The sequence below is a fragment of the Podarcis pityusensis genome, assembly GCF_964106645.2.
Source record: "Podarcis pityusensis genome assembly, chromosome: 17".
NCBI classification, from domain to species: domain Eukaryota; kingdom Metazoa; phylum Chordata; class Lepidosauria; order Squamata; family Lacertidae; genus Podarcis; species Podarcis pityusensis.
The window spans coordinates 41429122-41449194 of record NC_138042.1 but is presented as its reverse complement, the minus strand read 5'-3'; the positions used below and the strand labels follow the sequence as shown (position 1 = coordinate 41449194).

General features: G+C 42.1%; 2 protein-coding genes and 1 long non-coding RNA gene across 4 annotated transcripts in view; 2 read left to right on the top strand and 1 right to left on the bottom strand.

The window, feature by feature from the left end:
* Nucleotides 1-9: 9 nt before the first annotated feature.
* Nucleotides 10-16781, top strand: NAA50 (N-alpha-acetyltransferase 50, NatE catalytic subunit). 2 transcript variants are annotated; one of them, XM_080987262.1, is made up of 5 exons: nucleotides 10-280; nucleotides 9897-10030; nucleotides 11931-12050; nucleotides 12215-12281; nucleotides 13900-16781. In XM_080987262.1, the coding sequence occupies exons 1-5, from the start codon at nucleotides 273-275 to the stop codon at nucleotides 14078-14080; spliced, it is 510 nt and encodes a 169-aa protein (XP_080843388.1). In that variant the 5' UTR covers nucleotides 10-272; the 3' UTR covers nucleotides 14081-16781. The 2 variants fall into 2 exon arrangements, with proteins under 2 accessions (XP_080843388.1, XP_080843387.1); XM_080987261.1 differs by having other exon boundaries at nucleotides 9894-10030.
* Nucleotides 443-20073, top strand: part of FAM162A (family with sequence similarity 162 member A) — a 178003-nt gene continuing 158372 nt past the window's right edge. The window contains exon 1 of the mRNA XM_080987273.1: nucleotides 443-446. The gene's annotated coding sequence lies outside the window, so the exon portion shown is untranslated. The remainder of the gene's footprint in view (nucleotides 447-20073) is intronic.
* LOC308466491 lies at nucleotides 10003-11922 on the bottom strand. Its single transcript, XR_013980849.1, has 2 exons — nucleotides 10988-11922; nucleotides 10003-10939 (listed from the first exon to the last, which is right to left on the bottom strand). It is a non-coding gene; the product is annotated as an uncharacterized lncRNA (long non-coding RNA).

The window sequence follows — 20073 nt, the reverse complement described above, 5'->3', positions numbered from 1 at the left end:
ACGAGGGGGCGGGGCGAAGAGACCATCGCCGGAGCGCGTGCGAAGCGTTGCGCCGGGGAAGCGTGCTGTCGTCGTCACGTCGCCGTCGGGTGAAAGGTCGAGCTGAGGCGGGGGCGGCGTTGTGCGCAGGCGCGCGCGGGAGCTCGGAGCGGCCTGAGGCCCATGTGGAGCAGCGGCGGCGGCGGCGGCGGCGAGAGCAGGAGCAGCAGGAGCAGCGGCTGAACCGCCGCTGCTGGACCCCGCGGCCCCCGGCGGCAGCAGCAGCAGCAGCTATGAAGGGGTGAGTGCGGGACCGGCGGCGGCCGCCAAGCCCTTTCCCTCCCCTTTCCTTCCCGCCTCCCGGCCCAGCCGCCCAGCCCGGTCTCCTCAGGCGCCTCCAGGGTCGCTTTCCCCCTCAGGTTTTCCCCCCCGGGGCGGCGGGTCTTTGTTTCCCGCGCTTCTTTCCGGGGGGGGGGGAGTAGAGGCGAAGCGGCCCCTCCGGATTATTCTCCGTTTCCTCAGGCAGGGAGGGAGCGGCTCGGACTTGGCGGGTTCTGGGTTCAAGGTGCGCCATAAGGTTGCGGGGAGAGGGAGCCGGGCCTGATTTCCGCGAATGGGCGAGCAGGTTGTTGTTTCTCCCTTTCCACACCCAACTTTATCTTCATTTTTTTAAATAATATTTTTTATTGGTTTTACACAGATTTTTTTATATTTTAACTTTAACCATTCCAAGCATTAAAACAAATGGTTCTTTCCATAGCTAATTCCACATTCCAAGTGTCATTACATCCCTGCCAGTGATTTTAACTGTTTACAGTGGTCTTTTAAATAAATGAAGAATTTATTCCAGTCCTTTAAAAATCCTTGATCTTCCTGGTTTCTGATCTTCCCCGCCAGTTTTCCCATCTCTGCATAGTCCATCAGTTTCGTCTGCCCTTCTTCTTTTGTTGGCACCCACCCCAACTTTTTTTAAAAAATATTTTTTACTGGTTTTACACAATTTTTTACATTTTAACTTTAACCATTTCAAACGTTAAAATAAAAGGTTATTTTGAACCTTTGGACCTCCTTCCCTCCCTCCATGGGTTCCGTATTTAAGATTACATAATTTTTTTTGCATCTTTTACCGTTATCCATCTGTTATAGTTACTTTAAAAATACTTGATCTTCCTGGTTTCTGATTTTCCCTGTCAGTTTCACCATTTCTGCATAGTCCATCAGTTTCGTCTCCCACCCCAATTTTAACTGTGCCAAGGAGGAGGTTGCAGGGTTGAAATAAATTCAGGACGTTTTTTGCTTTCTTTTTTAAGCAACAGCAACCCTTAATGCACATAAATATTTTGTCTGTGTAGTAAATCAACATGTTGTGTTGTGTTGTGCCTGCTTTTAAAAGAGGTAGATTTGCCTCAGCATCTAGTCAGCCTAAAGGGGGGGGGGTGGAAGATGCATGTATGTAACAAAACAAACAACTCCCCCCAAAAGTTGCAGGTTAGGGCTAGAAGGGAGTCCTATGAAAAGACTGGTTAAACTTCCCCCCCTTTCCCCCTTTTTGGAAACATTTTACTTGATTTTACAGATATAACTTTTTTACAATATCACAAATATACTCAAAATACAAGATTCCCTTGAATCTCAGACTCTCCCCCCCCCCCCCGCTTTCCTTCCATGGGTCTTTATGTTGTCCTTTTCAACTGCATGTATTTCATCACCTATATTTTTAATCTATTTTCATTATCCAAAGTTTTTGTTACATTACAAGTGGCGTTAAAAACCTGCTAATGTTTTCATTTGTTTACATGGTCTCTCAGATAAAGTGTTAATTTCTCGCATTCTTTTTTGAAACTTTCATCTACTTGGTTTCTGATTTCTTCCAGTCATTTTTGCTAGTTCTGCATATTCCAGCAGTTTAGTTTGCCATTCTTCTCTGGTAGGGACTTTGTCTTCTTTCCATCTTTGGTTAAACTTAAAACAACTGGAGAACTGTTCCAGGCATCAGGGCATCCTGGCGCTGCTGAAGTAACATCTTGGATTCGAAATGACTATTTTATTGGATGTGTAATAGAGAAAAATAGCTACTCTTGCTTACAGAAGAAGAGATTCCTACTGTGTGCAAGCCAAAGGGTGGGCTGCTTTTGGTGGAACATTTGAAATACTGAGTTTTAATATACTTCTGATGGCAACCCATATAATGTATGGGCTTATGTGTTTGGGTGTTCGTTTAAAACTACCACAGCTCTTTCAGAACTGAGAGCATGCTAGTATGATTGTGAGATGTGACCCTAATGTAACTCAAATAGTGGTGTCACTGTGTTGGTACAAATCCTCTAGCTTTGGATACCAGTTGACTACTGACCTTTTACACATGTAATAGGTATTGTAACTGGGCTTATTAATACCAGGCTTGAGCTGTATCTTTCTTTTGGAAGAGACTGTAAGAACAGTTTTTGATAGAACATCTCAGTATCGCCTAAAATCCCAGAGGCCACAAAGAGAGTGAGCCGTGGTCCCCAAACAGCCATGTCAGTAAGCTAGAAAGGGGCTTATTTGCTCTCCCTCCAGTAACACAGAGGTATAAGGCAAGGAGAGTAAATTCTCAAAACCCACTACCACAATAGGCATAATGCTAGCATAGGGCTTGCTGTGTCCCAAAAGGACATCCCCTTTGGATAGGCTCTCTTCAAAAGTGGTCTGCCATTTCCCCCTACCTAAAAGTCTCTCTTTTGTGGCAAACAAGCAAGTCATGGTGTGGATCAGGGGTAAGCAACCTAAGGCCCATGGGCCACAAGCGGACCACAGGGGTCATTTAACCGGCCCACAAGCAGCCCCCGAGCCGCCCACTCGGCGAGTCCCCATATGCTGCACTAAACCGGTGCAGCGCGGTGCAGGGACTCGCTTCCGTGATGCCAGAAATTGTGTCTGCGTAGATGCAGACACCGGAAATCGTGGCCACGCGCACTCACGCGTGCGCGGTCCAGCCCGTGAAAGGATCTCCACTGAAGGGAACCGGCCCAGGTGAGGTAAACCTTGCCGACCCCTGGTGTGGATGGTACGCTGACTAGGCCAGATCTGTCAGTAGCTCGAAAAACTGCAAGACTCCTTACTTAGAGCCTTAAAATCAGCTGGGGGAGCTGTATTTAATGGCCAGAACTTGGATGAAAAATAGATGAAATGTTGAAGGAGGGTTGAATACACATTGAAACATGAAGGTGCTTTTGCTTTCACCATGTTGCCATAAAGCCAAAAAGATCACTAACATTATAGTTTTGGAGAGAGTTCTTGAAAAGCAGAAGTTTTTAAAAAATGTTCTCCATGGAAGCTTGATTTCAAAATGAACTGAGGAAGGTTTGGCTGTCAATTAAAAAAATGTGCTTGGAAATAACTTTAAAAACTGCATTAAAAACCTACAACAGGGTAACTGTTTATTTACTTTATCATTTGCTTAATGTTTACAAGCTACAGTTAAAATCAATTTTAATATTTCCCTTGCCAAGTTAAATCCCACACAGGATTTGTTCAGAGAATACAGAATATCTAACCATCACTCGTTACAAAGAATCTAATGATTGTTTAATATATGATGTTTCCTTGGTGGAAGACAAGACCAAACATATATGTATCATGTATAAATACATTACATTTACAGAAATTACATGAGTTAATTTACCATTTACATGAAATGCCCTGTGTTGGGTTGACAGGCTTTGCCAAGTCGCCAGCATTTTCAGATTACAACTGAAATCCATCAAAAGGGTGGTTATTCACAGCCTATGTATGTTGTATAATTGGATTCTGACCCACGTCTGCTGGAATTGCAAGATAATTCATTTACTGAATTCCTGCCACCTGCAACTCTGGTTGATGCAGTGAGGTCAGTGCATCTGCCCTGTAGGGTGACATCATGGAGGCATTTTGCCATTTGCTGTGGATTAGCACAGATGGTGAACATGGTGTTAGAAGCCTGCTGCTCTATGGATTCAGGGGAGTTGGTCTTGCCATGCGTACTAAAAGAGTGACTTGGAGATAAGTTCAGTTTCAGTTGATGCCAATTTGCTTCTGAGAGCATAAAAGATCCTAACTGAACTACAGTCATACCTTGGTTTTCAAACATCTTAGTTCTCGAAAGTTTTGGCTTCCAAATGCCGCAAACCTAGAAGTGACTGTTTCGGTTTGCGAACTATTTTGAGAAGCCGATGGGGCTTCTGCAGCTTCCAATTGGCTGCAGAAAGCTTTCTGCAGCCAATCAGAAGCCATGCTTTGGTTTCCGAACATTTTGGAAGTTGAACGGATTTCCGGAACAGATTCCATTTGACTTCCAAGGTATGACTGTATATTGATGTTACACAGATGTTAGCAGCTACTATTGTAGCACCATAGGTTTGCTTTAGAGTTGGCCTTTCCTTAGGCTCTGATGAGCAATAGCAAACTTCCTTGACTGTGCATTGTGCTAGTAGTCGGTGAGTGTCATGAAGGTCTGTTATTATGCATTATTTTTCTAATCCCAGGCTCTCTTTTGGTGGTCCTGCAGTTTTGCTCTATAATTCTTGAAAGAGGTTTTGGTGTTCTTTTCTGTTCTGATCTATCCTTATTACACTCAGATATTGTCTTTTGACTTGGCGTTGATGGAAATTTCTGGCAGGATCTTAGTGGGTTGTGGACTGATCTGAGTCAGAACAATAGTACCAGTATACAACAGATATATGGTAAAATATTAAGAAATTGGCCCGCAAATGCATGTTTAAGTTAAATGCAAGGCTGGATCTGAAAGGCTGAAGACTGCTGGTTTAAAAGAAGGCAATGCTAAATCAGATACTTTATGCGTGCAGAGGGTCTCATGTTCAATCCCTGATATATTCAGGTAGGGCTGGGGAAGGCTTTTGTCTGAACCCCTCAAGAGCCACTTCCAGTCAGAGTAGACATTTGCACTTGATGGACTAACAGTATGATTCAGTATAAAGAAGCTTCCTCTACTTTATCAATAAATGTGCACAGTATTCAGTGTTTTAAGTGTAAAACGCATTGATAAAATTCAGAAGACCCTTTATACAACCGTAGAGTATACTATAAATTAAACATTTAACTCCAAAATCCATGGTTGTGTAATACATTTTTTAAGCGCAACGAAGTGTCACAAAATAGTGCTCAAATGTTTGATTTCTCCAGAACTCTTCTGCAGGGATTGGGAGTATGTGAGTACAGAGTGGGGGATTAGACATTGTAGCCTTGCTCTCAGACTTAGTCGGATGATGAAAATTGCAGGCTGATTTAATCTCTGCTAGGTGCTTGCAGGTATCTGGTTATGTTTAGGATTCTGTGATAAAGAAAGAATGGCTAATCCCAATTTTTAAAAATTATTTTCAGTATGCAAAAGCAAAACAACATAATGAACTATCATTTGCAACTGACACTCAATGGAGAATTGCTGATCCTTTAAATATATATATATATATATATAGGCTAACCGTTACCCATATTTCTCATGCTTCTAGTGACACAGGCTCCTGGCTGGGTGGAAAGCAGATGTAAAGAGCAATCTGGTGGTCATTATATTGACAATGCTGTTGAATGATTTTATGTGGTGGTGTTGTGGGTAAGAGTCAGATGAAGTCAAATTGTTTCCTAGTACCTGGAGAGCATGTAACTATCAAAATGCAAAGTCCCTGCATATTTTGCTTTCCTTGGTCCACCTAGGGGCATTCTTCTGCTAGCAATACCATCTTCCCAGAGCTTCAGTGGCTTTTAGAGACACCTCCTTTTCTTGGGGGTTTTTCTGATACCACTGTCTCACCAGTTTTCCTACTCCTCTCAAAGTCTGTGGTGCTAAAGTATTGTGGGAGGCAGATGTTTGGAGTCTTTCCCCTTGTCTACCAGGTGTTTCTGCTGCCAATACTTTTGCCGCTTTTCTGGCAGCAGAAGTTTTCTATTTCAAAAGTTTGCAGTGCTTTAAAGTAAAGAACATGCTATCAAAGTAACAGGCCCAACTTGTGCAGTCCAAAGTTTTCTAGAGATGGAGGGGACAACTGGAAAATTAGCAGAGAAAGTTTAAATCTTAGACATGCAAGAACACTACTGGGGCCACTTTCTTACAGAGTAAGGCTTAAAACTTTCCCAAAAGAAATGGCAGGTTGTGGATACTTGAGTTTATTTCCATGATGGTGTAAATCAAATGTGCATGTGGTCCGTTTTGGTAACCGGCTATAAATATATTGAGAAGTGAGCAGAGCTGGGAGCTGTGATATTGCTGTGTTAAGGTGGCGGCTTAGATCCCTGTCTTGGTTTATTTTTGCTAATTACTTTTTAAAGAACTGGCTCATCATTCACAAGTAGACAGCATTCTGTGGCTTCACCCAAGTCGTGGCTGAAGCAAAGAGTTACAGTCCAGCAGCGGGGAATTAAAGGTTTTTCATGCTCAGGGGGCAACTTCACTGACAAGGAAGGCAGCCTCCTAATGGTCGCAAATCAGGCAGCCATGAGGCACTGAGAGTGATTCAGACAAATCAGCTTACACCATGGTTAATATGGGGGAATTTGCCAGCTTCTTAAATGCATGGTAGGGTGAAGCAATACAGATTTCATACTATTCTATCATTGTTGACTTTAGCAAGGGCAAGACTGCCAGAATTGCCACTGGCATCAGCAAGTAGTTGCTGTTGCTCTAGACAGCCAGAATCTGAATAGACATAACCATATTATAAAAATGGTATCTTTTCAAGGGTCTGAATTTATATTCCCTTCCTCCCACCCATTCCTTTTTACTCATGTGTTATGTCTTTTTCAATTGTGAGCCTGAGTCTTAGTACTGATTTTTGAAAGCTGAACTGAAAGCCTTTTTGGCTAACAGGTGGACTCTGTCTTAAATAAATAGAAATACCTCCTATGTACTGCCACAGTGTGCAAATAACTTCCTGGTTCTTTGTTTAGGAAAGCAGATTGTTAATTTGTTCTTACAGTGTGTTAAAAGTCTGTACATGGTGACATTTCCAACTGGCCAATAAAACATTATTTCTCCTCTTTGGAGTTACTCTCTTTCTAATAAGAGGAATGTCTGGCACTTAAAAATGCATTGTTTTTAAGACAGCTGTATAATTTGACTGTAAAATCAAGATAAATCATATACATTCCCAGTTCAGCCCCCTCAGTACACAACAGACAGAACTGCAGCTTCAGAAAGATTACTACAATTTCTCACTTATTTAGAAACACATAGACAAGCAAATCAAAAGAACTTGACTAATCTAAAACCTTTTGCAAAGTTGTTATTAGTGGCTGGAGCATGAGTTTATGCATAGATGCTTTTTCAGTTATTGCCTACTTTTCTTAGTCTGCAATAAGCAACTACAAGTTTTATTTATATATTAAAAGGTGTTCCTTTCAAAACACTCCAAGACTTAAGTGAATAGGGTTTTTTTAATTAAAAAAACACCTGCAAATAATGACTCTCCCCCCTCTTTCTCTCACACACACAAAGACACTCGCATAGAATAGAAATCTGAAATTGCACTTAAAATCTGAAAAGCATCAAAGAAAGCAGTATAAAGTTCTTTGTAAGTTCTTTCTTAAGACACAGCTGTAGCTAGCCTTGAGATTCTTTGACTATATTTCTCATTTCATATCTCCTGATATAACCAGTTTTCTAAGTGCTTAATATGAGCAAGCCTGTTAATGTTTTCAACCTCTGCTATTCTGTCATTGTATTTGGATTCAGTCCCTGAGAGCTCAGCACAGCTACTTCTCAGTTGTCTCATACAATAATAATAAATAGTAATAATATTTGCCAGGTCAAGTATTATCCCTCTCAGTGAAGTCAGTGATTGGATAGGAAACTGACCCCCCCTTTTTGCCCAGTTTGGAATGGCAGGGCTTTCATTGCAGAGTTAAACCTTGCAGTGGTGCAGCACATCTCAAGCAATGCATGAGCCCCATGTGAGAGCAGAAGTCAGATGATTAGACACACAGTATGGACTCTCTCTGGCCCTCTGCCCTAGCACATAGGAAATAGCCATGTGCCAGACACGTTTTACTGCTGGCGTGGGTCTAATTGTGACCACATGGACAGTGTTCAAAACTCCCATTGTTCTAGGAGCGTTTTGTGACAGGGAATTTCATAAATGTGAGCAGTTTCTGAGCTCTGGGCACAGTACTGCGCCTAAGATTTCAGACTAAAGCCGATGCTGAGGGTGTGGGAGGAGAACTTTCTCCCCGCTAGACTTCCAATAGATCTTGGGGGCATCTTGTACAGTTGTACCTTGGAAGTCAAACAAAATCCATTCCAGAAGTCCATTTGACTTCCAAAACATTCGAAATCCAAAGCGTGGCTTCTGATTGGCTGCAGGAAGCTCCTGCAGTCAATCAGAAGCTGCAGAATCCCCGTCGGACGTTGGGCTTCCAAAAATAGTTCGCCAACTGGAACAGTCACTTCCAGGTTTGGGAGACAAAATATTCGAGAACTAAGCTGTTGGAAAACCAAGGTATGATTGTACTTGGAAAAATACAGTTAGTCTTAGGTTTGCAAACTGGACACTCAAGATGGGTGTCTCTGCCATCAGTATAGGCCTTTAATATGTGTTAATTGTGGTGCCAAAAAGATATATTTATATGAAGGAAAGGGGGTGTTGGGAGAATCCAGGGCTTGTCTGCCGAGTGGAAGGAAAGGAGGACCTTTTTCTGCCTCCCCACTTCCAGCCACTCTCTGTCCCTGAGACCCTGACTCCTTTTGGGGGTGTTAACTTTCTTAATGTGAACAATAAACTATGGCTGTATGTGGTTTCCCTGTTAGAAATGTGTTTTGGGTAATGGCTTATTATATGTGAAAATGTATTCTATCTTATGTATGTTCCTGCTTTCTTGTTCTGTTGTCTTGTTTATATGTTTGACTGAGCCTTGTAATGTGAACTTGGGAATTCTTTTCGTACAGCCAGTGGTTCAAGTCTCCAGCATGGCTCATGTTACTTCCTGCCATTCTGAGGAGCTAATTTAGCTTCCTTCTCAACTCTAAAGTGACAGGTTGCTTCCCCGGATCCACACATTATGGCTTGGTTTACTAGGCAGCTGCTATTTGTGGTTACCACTGCCAGTCTCTCCCTCTCACTGAGGCTTGCAGACATGCCACAAAATTGTGGAAGAGGCAAAGTGTCCTGTTTCACTTTCTGATGAGTTTCAAAGTAAGTTTTTCTTGCTTCTTTCCTGGCATCTTTAGATGTGTTGGGGAAGGAAGCAAGCAAGCTGTGAGTGTGACTTATGGGTCTTCTGTCCTCTGAAACTCCCAAAAGTCACATGTGCCAGTATTTCACCTCTTCTGTGGCTTTGTGTGAAGCAAGACACACGACTTCCATGTTCTCTGCAGTTTTAGAGGACTTGCCCTTGAGAAGCTGGATAGATGATGGTTTGATCCTGTTGCTCTGAGTACAATCCATGTATAGTGGTACCTCGGGTTACATACACTTCAGGTTACATACGCTTCAGGTTACAGACTCTGCTAACCCAGAAATAGTACCTTGGGTTAAGAACTTTGCTTCAGGATGAGAACAGAAATCGTGCTCCGGCAGCGCGGCAGCAAAGGAGGCCCCATTAGCTAAAGTGGTGCTTCAGGTTAAGAACAGTTTCAGGTTAAGAACGGACCTCCAGAACGAATTAAGTACTTAACCCGAGGTACCACTGTATAAATTTAATTGCCGTAAGATCAGTGTAACCTGAAAGCACCGGGCCAAATTTCAGTTTGAGTAACTGCAAGGTGTTTGCTTTTTTTTAAAAAGAGTCCTACTAAATCCTGCATGATAGATTTAGGAGGGTTCTGTGCAGAATGGGGATATTGCACCAAAGTGCTTGGACATGACAAGGCGACCAGTTCTGCTGTTTCTAGTAGAGCTTAATCACAGTGGGATTCCTAGAGGTATTAAGCATGTTTTGATTTGTTCCAGTAGCCGGATTGAGCTGGGTGATGTGACGCCACACAACATTAAGCAGCTGAAGCGGTTAAACCAAGTCATTTTCCCCGTCAGCTACAATGACAAGTTCTACAAGGATGTGTTAGAGGTTGGCGAGCTCGCCAAACTGGGTATAGTACCTTGCTTTTTTATTCGGAGGGTTGGTGGATAGAGGGTTTCCCATTGTTCTTGGTTTATCTGCTAGATTCAGTACATCATCTGTTACGTGAGGATAGCTTTACCAGATACCTTAATTATTCTGACTGTATGAAGCCTTGCACGCCATGCAACCTGGGCCTGCACATACAATGCAGATACTGCCTTTTATTCCGCCATCTTCCTCAGGTATGTACCTCTTTGGCCTGAGATAGTTGTCCATCCTCTTTTCCCCTTGTCTGTGCCTTTTCCTTCCCCTCCAGCTCCTCCTGTTCTAGCCATAGAGAGCTACCAGCTTTTACCTTCCACAGCTGCTCAGGAAAACTAGTGCCCTTGTTGGTTGTTTTAAAAGCTTCAGCAAGTGTGGGAAGCAGTGGCCCATTTCCTCATGAAGATCCTTCATGCCAAGTTGTGAGTGTTTTAGCATCACCACTAGATGCATGTTGACTGCAGTATACAGAACTGACAACTTATGCAGCCCTAAATTACTTTTCATGTGTTACATTAGAAACCCGTTTTCCCTTTATACTACATCATGGCCTTTAAAATGAATAATATCGTTTTTTCTGCTCAAATGCTTAACATATCTTGTCACGTGTCTCAATGATATGCACAGAGAGAAGCCCATTCATCAACTCCTCAGGTGTAAACCTTCCTCCTGCACACACAACAGGGTTTCACAGCTTTTTTTTAAGGTGGCCTTGGTCCTCCCCTTCAGCCTATGCATGCTTTCTCAGAAGTACGTCCCATTGAACTGAATGGACTGGGTCCCAAATAAGTCATGCTTTGAGCAGACCCATTGGAATCTTGGTCCATGACTAAAATAAGCCCTGTTGATTTCAGTGGGTCTGCTTTTAAGTGTGGATTCAACCCAATGAGTCCTACTCTGAGGTGGGTATTCATAAGACTGTAACTTTGACCTCTTGCTGCACCCCTGCAGGCATTCAGGGACAAGCCCCAGCTTCCCTCTCTAGCTCCAGGCTTTCAGAACTGAGGAAGGGGAGTAGGAGCTTGCTTTGGAGCTAGCTGGCTGAGGCATTCTGAGTGCCTTGACTATCCACCAACATTTTGGTGGCAGAAGCAAGAAAAGTGTCATGGTCAACTCTAGCCTTCCTGTTTAGCTTGGACCTGGAGAGGGGGTTGAGGTCATCCCCCTTATTGCTGTCACATACACCCTTTGAAATTCAGCACAACTCGGTTGATGATCCAAGGTAGAAAGAGGTTTGTTCCCCTCTCATTGTCCTTGCCATAAGGTAATGAAACACTCACTATGGTGGGGGTGACAAGCAGAACTATGGACCACTGTGCATCAAGTTACGCTTGAATGTTTTCCTAAAGTATTGTGAGATCTAGCTCTTACTGCAGTTGTAGAACTCTGTCTTGATTTTATCACTTTAGGCTGTACTTCAGGTCTGATTGAATTGTCCATTATACATAGTATTTCTGGCACATAGAATATGAGGGGAAAGGGTTGTACCCCAGCATTCTCTTTAATATGCTAGTTTTATGCATGCAGGATTATAGATCTTATTTTTACAAGGGACTATTCTGTCCCCTTCAGCCTGGAGTTCTACCAGCATAGTACAGACTTCCCTTCAGTGAGAATTAGACCTTGTTTGACCTGATATTTGATATGTGGAGTTAAATTGGGATGGGATTATTTTTATTGTTACATATTTAGTTTGAGGCATGGAGTTAAGCAGGGATGGGATCACATTTATTGTTATATATTTAATATATAATATGAAAGTGTGTCTTGCTGTTCTAATTATGCAGTATTCTTAAATCTATATATCCGAAACCCTCAGGATATGGTGGATTTAAAAAACCCAAAATAATATGCTTTCTTCCTCTCCCCACCCCTCTTTTTGGCAGCCTATTTCAATGATATTGCAGTGGGTGCAGTGTGCTGTAGAGTAGATCATTCTCAGAATCAGAAAAGACTGTACATCATGACGCTTGGATGTCTGGCCCCTTACCGAAGGTTGGGGATAGGTAAGGCTGTTTTGTAAATGATGAGGTTGCTCTTGGCTATGGAACATGTGGCTCTAAAGTTTACAAAATTTAGTACTTGTTTATAAAATAACAAATATTGCAAGGTGCTGCAGTATTTGAAATTGGGAATAACTTTCTTCCATTTTGTCTTGCTTCCTTTGTAGGAACTAAAATGTTGAATCATGTGTTAAACATCTGTGAAAAAGATGGCACTTTCGACAATATCTATCTGTAAGTAGAAAGACATTGCTGGCCTAGGCAGGAGGAATTGGTTGCTTACACGTTTAGTTGGCATGCATGGAAATGTTGGCGCTCAAGTCTTGTGCGTAGTACTGAAGAACAACTAATATAAGACTTTTGCTTTCGAGTACTAGAGTTTGCTGGGACACAGTAGGGGCACTAATTATATTGACACTACAATGCAGTGCAAATGCTAACCACAGGAGGTACATACATTACAGTCATACCTTGGTTCTCAAACGCCTTGTGACTCGAACATTTTGGCTCCGAAATGCCACAAACCTGGAAGTGCGTGTTGCGGTTTGCGAACATTTTTTTGGAACCCGAATGTCCGACGCAGCTTATGCGGCTTCCGATTGAGTATAGGAAGCTTGTGCAACCAATCGGAAGCTGCGCCTTGGTTTTCGATTGTTTTCAGAAGTCGAACGGATCTGGAACGGATTACATTCGAGAACCAAGGTGCGACTGTACAGTCTTGATACTTTTTTGTAAGTGATGCCCTCTTTCTTTTATCAGTATTGTGTCTGGATTGTTTATTATTAGTGCCCATATCCATTGACCAGGCACATGCTGAGCTCTGCAAGAGCTAAACTTATAAATAAACAGCAGTTAAAAAGGCTCCGAAGCACAATTCTTCACATGTAAACCCAACCCTGTAAATATGTCCTCTAAAGTTACTAGCTGTCCCCCAATCTGAGATACAGCACATGAGCATGTAGGATAGGACTTGCTTGATCATGGCACCACAGGTGTGGGATGCCTTCTCAAAGAAGGCCCACCTGGTGCAATTGCTGCTGTGCATCTGCAGCGCAGATATATATAACTTTCTTGGGGGCCAGTTTGGTAGTATTGTTACCTTCTGGTTTATGGGAGCTCTGCAGTACTGTATGTTGTTTTCCTTCCCATCCTGGACTTAACTTCCATCATCCCTGGGATGGCCATGCTATCTGAGGTCCAAAGTACTTGGCGGACAACAGGTTAGGACATGTGCCCTAGAGTAGCTTTTTTGTGTTAGAATAGTAGTTGTTTGTCGCTGAAATCAGAAAGGCAAAAGGTAGGTAGTTGTTTACATAGGATGGTCATAGACAGTTGTACCTTGGATCCCGAACACCTTGGTACTTGTACATTTTGGCTCCCGAATGCCACAAACCCAGAAGTGAGTGTCCGGGTTTGCAAACGAACTTTGGAACCTGAACGTCCAACGGGGCTTCTGCAGCTTCTGATTGGCTGCAGGAGCTTCCTGCAGCCAATCAGAAGCCACAATTTGGTTTCTGAATGTTTTGGAAGTTGAACGACTTCCAGAACGGATTCATTTCAACTTCAAGGTACGACTGTACTTGATTTCTGGGCACTTGTGTTATAAGCTGGCATGCAAGATTTTTCCCCCAGCCGTAGTAAAGATGATAGGTGAAAGTAACATGGGATACAAAAGTTGGATGGTCTTTTGTTTATTATCACATTTAGTAACGTCTGTTTTAATCTCTTCTCTATCCTTGCTTTCCCATTTTCCCTTCCAATCTTCAGATAAACAGTTCATTAGCATATAGATGCAAGTTCCAGCCTTCAAAAATGGTAATGCTTTTCTCCCTTGGTTTCTTTTTTTACCCAGACATGTCCAGATTAGCAATGAATCTGCTATTGACTTCTACAGAAAGTTTGGATTTGAGATCATTGAGACGAAGAAGAACTACTACAAGAGGATAGAACCAGCGGATGCTCACGTGCTGCAAAAAAACCTCAAAGTCCCTTGTCTCGGCCAGAACACAGATGTGCAAAAGTCTGACAACTGAACAAAACCCAATGAACGCTTTCTTGCACTTTCTTGTCACCAAATAGGGAAAGAGAGGCCTGGTGTCTGTTTTTGGTTTTCCCCCTGCTCCTAATGTGTGTTGTATCCTCTCCAACAAATTAATAACTTCCCAAGGATTGTCAAATTGTGTGTTTGGGTTCTATAGCTCTACTTCTTTGCAATTTTGGGATGGAAGTAGTATGCGGTTCTAGCTGGGGTGGGGCCTTCATTCGGTCTTCCAAAGGTCAGCTTTTCCTTGGTATGTGTGTGATCCTCCTGCATTCCCATTGAAGGGCAGAGTTTAAGCAATACCTTGCATCCAGGCTCCTAATACCATGCCACTTTTTTCTTTTTTCTTTTTTGTAATGGAGTCTATCGGTCTCTAGTTTTGAACTTGGTTTGGCGGTTTTGGCCTTGTTTACTATTTGAACATGCATCAGTTTGGAAGCTAATTCAGAGCATTTGAGCTGCCATTTCTTCATTGTGTTTTGAGACAAAGTGGCCAGCGAGAAGATTCAACTTGCTGAGCGGTCGGGATGTAGGTGAGGATTCAGAGTGGACTGTACCATCTTCCACTCTTCTCTCATTCGTTATAGGTATTGCACTAACAACAGAACTACCCTTGGCTCTGGCAACGGTGGAGGAGCCAAACATTAAAGATTACTAAAGAAGATCAGTCTGTGACTCTTACTTTGAAAGAAAGAATGAAAGAAAGAAAGAAAGAGAAGGAAGGAAGCTTTGCCTTTGAATGGCTCTGCTGGTTTGAACTCTGTTTGCTTGCTGAGATTATATGCTCCCTAAGATAGAAGATGATTGAAACTGCTTCTCCCACCCCCCTCCATTACACTTCTGAAGATTTGGCACTCGTCTTAGAAGAATATTAAAAGGGGATGCAACGGAACACCAGATGGAAGTGGCTTATCGGGGAGCATTGTGAGGATTCAGAAAATAACTGGTTTTCTCCTGATATTGTAATGTAAGAACTGTAGCCTACTTTACCAAGCTCTTTGCTTTGTATTTTGTTACGCTTTTGTTTGCAATTTCATTTTGCGCTTCTAGCAATTCAGTACAGCAACGCCAGCTTAACATTACAACTCTCCTCTCCATCTGGGGAAACGTACCAGGGAGGGGAGGGAACCTGCCCTATCACCTAAATCAATATTAAACTGCATTTCTTTCCTGATTTTGAACTTTTAACTGTATCTTGCGCTTTTCTGCTTTGAAAAATCTTTATTGAGGGTGGGTGGGTGGGGGTTACAATGTAACCTTGCTAGCAGATGTTGTAATTTCACTGTGATGCTGAATTGAGAAACAAGGGGACATGAAGACCAGGAAAGTTCAAGCAATTTGCAATATTGCGCAACCTTTAATTGCAGAGAAGTCAGGAAACACTATTCCTTATCAAGCCAGCAGAATATCCTGACACCTATTTGGTCCATTAGACATTTTGCCCAACTGCATGCTTCTTCTTTTGATCAGAAAAAAAACAGCAAGTTCACCCTTTCCGAATCCTTGCACAGGAAATATTCTTGTACTGCTTCTCTGGCCATAGTTTGCTATGTTTTATATTGTATTTCCTGAGGATTTGTTTTCCTTCTGCAAAGATGTTGAAGCACATCTAAATCTCAAGTGCCAACACTGTTTTCCCTGATCAGTTGTAGATAAGGCAAAGAAGTTCAAAGGGGAAGGTACTGCATTAAAGAATGTATATACAGCCCATGTCAACATCTGCTCACAACTATCTTCTGGTGCTAAGGAAAGTGTGTCCCTTTTTTTTTTTGAACCGAATGGTAGATACGTGGAATTGGGGGTTGGGAAGTCAATGGCTTCTCTTGATCTACAAATCACTTACAGGTAGTTTTCCGCTTAGACTTTAAAAACAAAACAAAACCCATTTATATATTTTTTAATCAACTGTCATTCTGTGAATGTATTTCTCAACGTTTCTTGGGGTTTCCATTGTGCAGTCAACCTTCCTTAGTAACTATGTTCTACAGGAGGTAGGAGGAAAAGAAATTGGAAATCAAAGCTCCACTTTTCATGACTATCAGTCCTGCCAGTGATTCCTTGCTTAAAAAGAAGACAGGTTTTAATCCCTAGCTCCTTGAACTGCATCCCCTCTGCTTGAGTGTGGCAAAGAGCAGCAGTTTGGATGGTTCCTTTCTTTGAGTGCTGCAGAAGTTTGCCAATTTGGAGGAAATGTCTTGTCTTTTGAAATAGTCAAGCAGGGGGTTGTCTAAAATGGGTGTTTTTTAATGCTTCGTGTGACTCGTCAGTACTTTCCATTCTCTTGCAAATCAGCGTATGCACAACTGCAGTAATTAGTTGGGAGGTTCAGTTAAATTACCATCATAAGTGCTTCTCTTGTAGACGTTTACGAGGAGAATGCGCATAGCATGCTTTACGTATCCTATAGCAGCAGGGTAAACGTAAAGGGGCTCCGCACAGTACTTTTCTCATCATATAACTATGAAACTGCTGGACTTCGTAAATATGTTTTTTCAGTATTAGGTAACTGATATATGCAACAAGAATGGGAAAAAAGCACCCAGGACAGACACCCTTTACTTGGCATGGGAGGGGGAATATTTTTGTATACATAAAAGTGGCTGGGATTACTTGATTCAGTTAATGATTGAATATGTCCATTAAAGATGACATACTGTTACAGCTGAAATAAATTCTAGTTCTGTTTTCATTAACATTTAATGGTTCCTTGTGATGTCTAGTAAATGTGAACGTAATTATATATTTTTTACCCTCTGCACAAAATCAGTTTTAGTCTGCAGCTGCAGGGATTGTCTAAAACCACTCCTCTCCTGCCCCAGGTATATTGATTTAGGATTTGTTTTGAATATGTTAATGTTCATCTTACGTAGCAATGAGTTACCATGCTGAGAACATATCTTGATCTTGGAGGAAATTTGCTGTCTGCTCCTAGATAACGGAAACTGCTTTTATCCTTCACTTCGTGGATAAAAGTTATTCTTGCTTAATTGGCAGCCTGTTGCAATTATGTGAGAAGGGATGCTGTGGCATATAAAAAGGAGGATGTTTTCTTTGTGCTTTGTGACATGACTGTGATTATTGCTGGGGCATTTCACAAAGTAGAACACCTTGTTTAAATCTTACATGAATAAGCAAGGAAAACGTGTTCACAAATTTTAGGCTGCTGCCTTTGTACATCAGAAGCAAGTTCACCTTTCTGAAATCCTAGGAAGCTAAAGATTTTTTTTTAAAAAAAAACATTCTTAATAAATGTGCACCACAAGTTACATGGCCCAGGAGCTGGCCTTGTGTTTTTGGCTTCCTTTCTCCCTTACCTGCCTTTCTCTGTTAAAGATGGGAGCATTCTCCATTTACCACCCTCATGCAGTAAGTGTAGGACCAGCTTGCAGACTAACTCCTCAACCCAGACATGCCTTTTATCTTAAGGCAGGCAGAGAAAAGCTGCAGTGACTGTCAGGCAACAGCCTGAATTGTGTCTCACTTCTCACCCCTTCCTCTGTCCCAGCAAGAGAAATGGCCGCTCTCCAACCCTGCAAGGTATGTGACATAGTAACATGCTAGCAAGCAGAGACTCTTCTGAAGCAGGTATAGTTGGGTCAGAGGATTTACAGAAAGCCCAAAATGCAGATTCTGCTAATAAATAAGAAAGACCGTGCAGAAGAGACCTGACTGCACTATCATGGTCTTGGGGAGAATCAGGCACTTAACTTGTAAACTGGGTGAAAAGCCTGTTGCAGTACTGTTCCTGGTGGGGGTAATGACAGCAAAGAGACTAATAAAGCAGCTCTTTGTATATATATATGCTTGTGTAAGAATCCACAAAAGGGGCTCAGAAAACAAATATCACTAGATGTAGACAGGATGCAAGCATTAAAAAATGAGGCTGGATGAACTTCTACCAGAAGCTTATCTACCCAATTCGCAGGCACAAACTGTCCATACACTGACACAATTGTCAAATCCTCCATATAACAAGGCTGTGGTGCAACTTGACAAATTGGATAGTCCTCTCAAGGAGACTTCCCACCTAAGCTAGCTTTGTCCTTGCATGCTTTGAGTGAAGATGAGTTTATCTGGGGAGAAGGCCAGAAACTCATTTCCACAGACTCCAGCAAAGTAAGCTTGTAGCTCACAACTAGATTTACAGGAGAGAGATAGGGAGCACTTAATAAGGTTTAGTTGGCGTACAATATGGAATCCTAAAGAATTTAGAACAAGATTATCTGATTATTCTCCTTTATAGGCCTGCCAGGTCACAGAGGTCATCTGATGAGGTCCTAGTGGTGCTGCCTGCTGTCAAGATCCTCTGGAGTGACATGGAACAGGCAGCACCCCTTGTCCCTTATGGAATATCTTCTCCAGACACCATACATAAATTGTAGTATAAACACCAACTGGAAACACTAGCCTGCGAGCACTCCAATTGGAGAACATCCTTTACCAAAGGTGTCATGGGTTCTGAAGATGCTTGAACTCAGGACAAAGGGAAAAAAAGAGGAAGGCATGCTTGGCAAACCCTCACCGTGATCAACTCCCACCCGGAAACCTATGTCCCCACTGTGGAAGGACGTGTGGATCCAGAATTGGCCTCCACAGTTAAAACCCATGTTTATGGAAGACAATCTTACTCGGCTACGAGTGATTACCAAAGAAGAAAAAACTATTGCCAGTCTTAACTATTCAATGCACATTAAAAACTTGCCTTCCCAAGCATTCCTGTTTTATTGACCTAACCTAGCCACTTGGTCACTCATGGTTTCTATTGGTTTTTAATTCTGTTTTATTGTTTGTATTGTTTTTGTATCTGCTGTACAGCGCTTTGAAATGTTTATGGTCTGAAAAAGAACAAACAAACAAATAAAATCATAGGTCCCTGCCAACAGGATATTCAAGGTAGGACAAGTCAAACCAGGCTTAAAACCTCACAGTGGTTACTGAGCTGTGTTCTTTCACAGATGGCATTTTATTTAGCAAAATGTATACAGCACTTCATTTGTTAAAAATGACCTGTCAAGGCGTGAACAAGCTTAAGACATGTTGAGGATAAATACGTTGTATGATCCAAGTGGGTCACTCAGTTCCTTAGAGCGTGGTGCCGGTAACACCAAGGTTGCAGGTTTGATCCCCGTATAGGACAGCTGCATATTCCTGCATTTCAGGGGGTTGAATTAGATAACCCTCAGGGTCCCTTCCAACCCTACAATTCTATTTCTAGCAATTTGCTCTCAATATTTAGCTTCCCCTGTTGTAGTTTACATGTACAGAGTATGTTCTTTTTTTTGTTCTCACTTGAGAAAAACTTCATTTTTTTAAAAAAGGAAACCACCTTCACTTATTTCACACTTGATGGTATCGTTCTTCCTGAGCTATTATGGTTTTAAAATAACATCAAAGCAATTTGACTCTGTTTTTAGCATATTTCCTTAACCAGTGCCCTCAAATTTATCTTCTGATGGCAAATGTGATACTTTTTTGGGCAATTTCACACACACATGTCAAATGCAAGAGCAAAGCAGTCATCATTCCCAGTGAGTTCTGAAGTGTGTGCACCAGGCTCTGGGCATAATTTGGATTAACTCCAGGGTTGCATCTGTTCTGGTGTGGTTTCGTGACCAGCTGCTCTTAAGGGACCATTTGGCATATCTAAACCATTTATCTCTTTCATGCTCCAACAGTCACTTACATGGGGGTAGGCCAGAGAAGCTTGAAAGACTTCAGTCTAAAACATTTAAATAACATTACCCCCAAAGGAATATTGGGAGTTGTAGTTTGTTACATGTGCTGGGCATCTTCAAAGTTCGAGCGTCTTCAAAGTCCATGACACCTTTGGTCAAGGCTGTTCTCCAACTGGAGCGCTTGCAGGCCAGTGTTTCCCAGTTGTCAGTGTTTATACAACATTTATTTTTAGATTTGCCTTGAGAGGGTCTTTAAATCTCTTGTTGACCACTGGCATTCCACTTTCCATTTTTAAGTTCGGAATAGAGG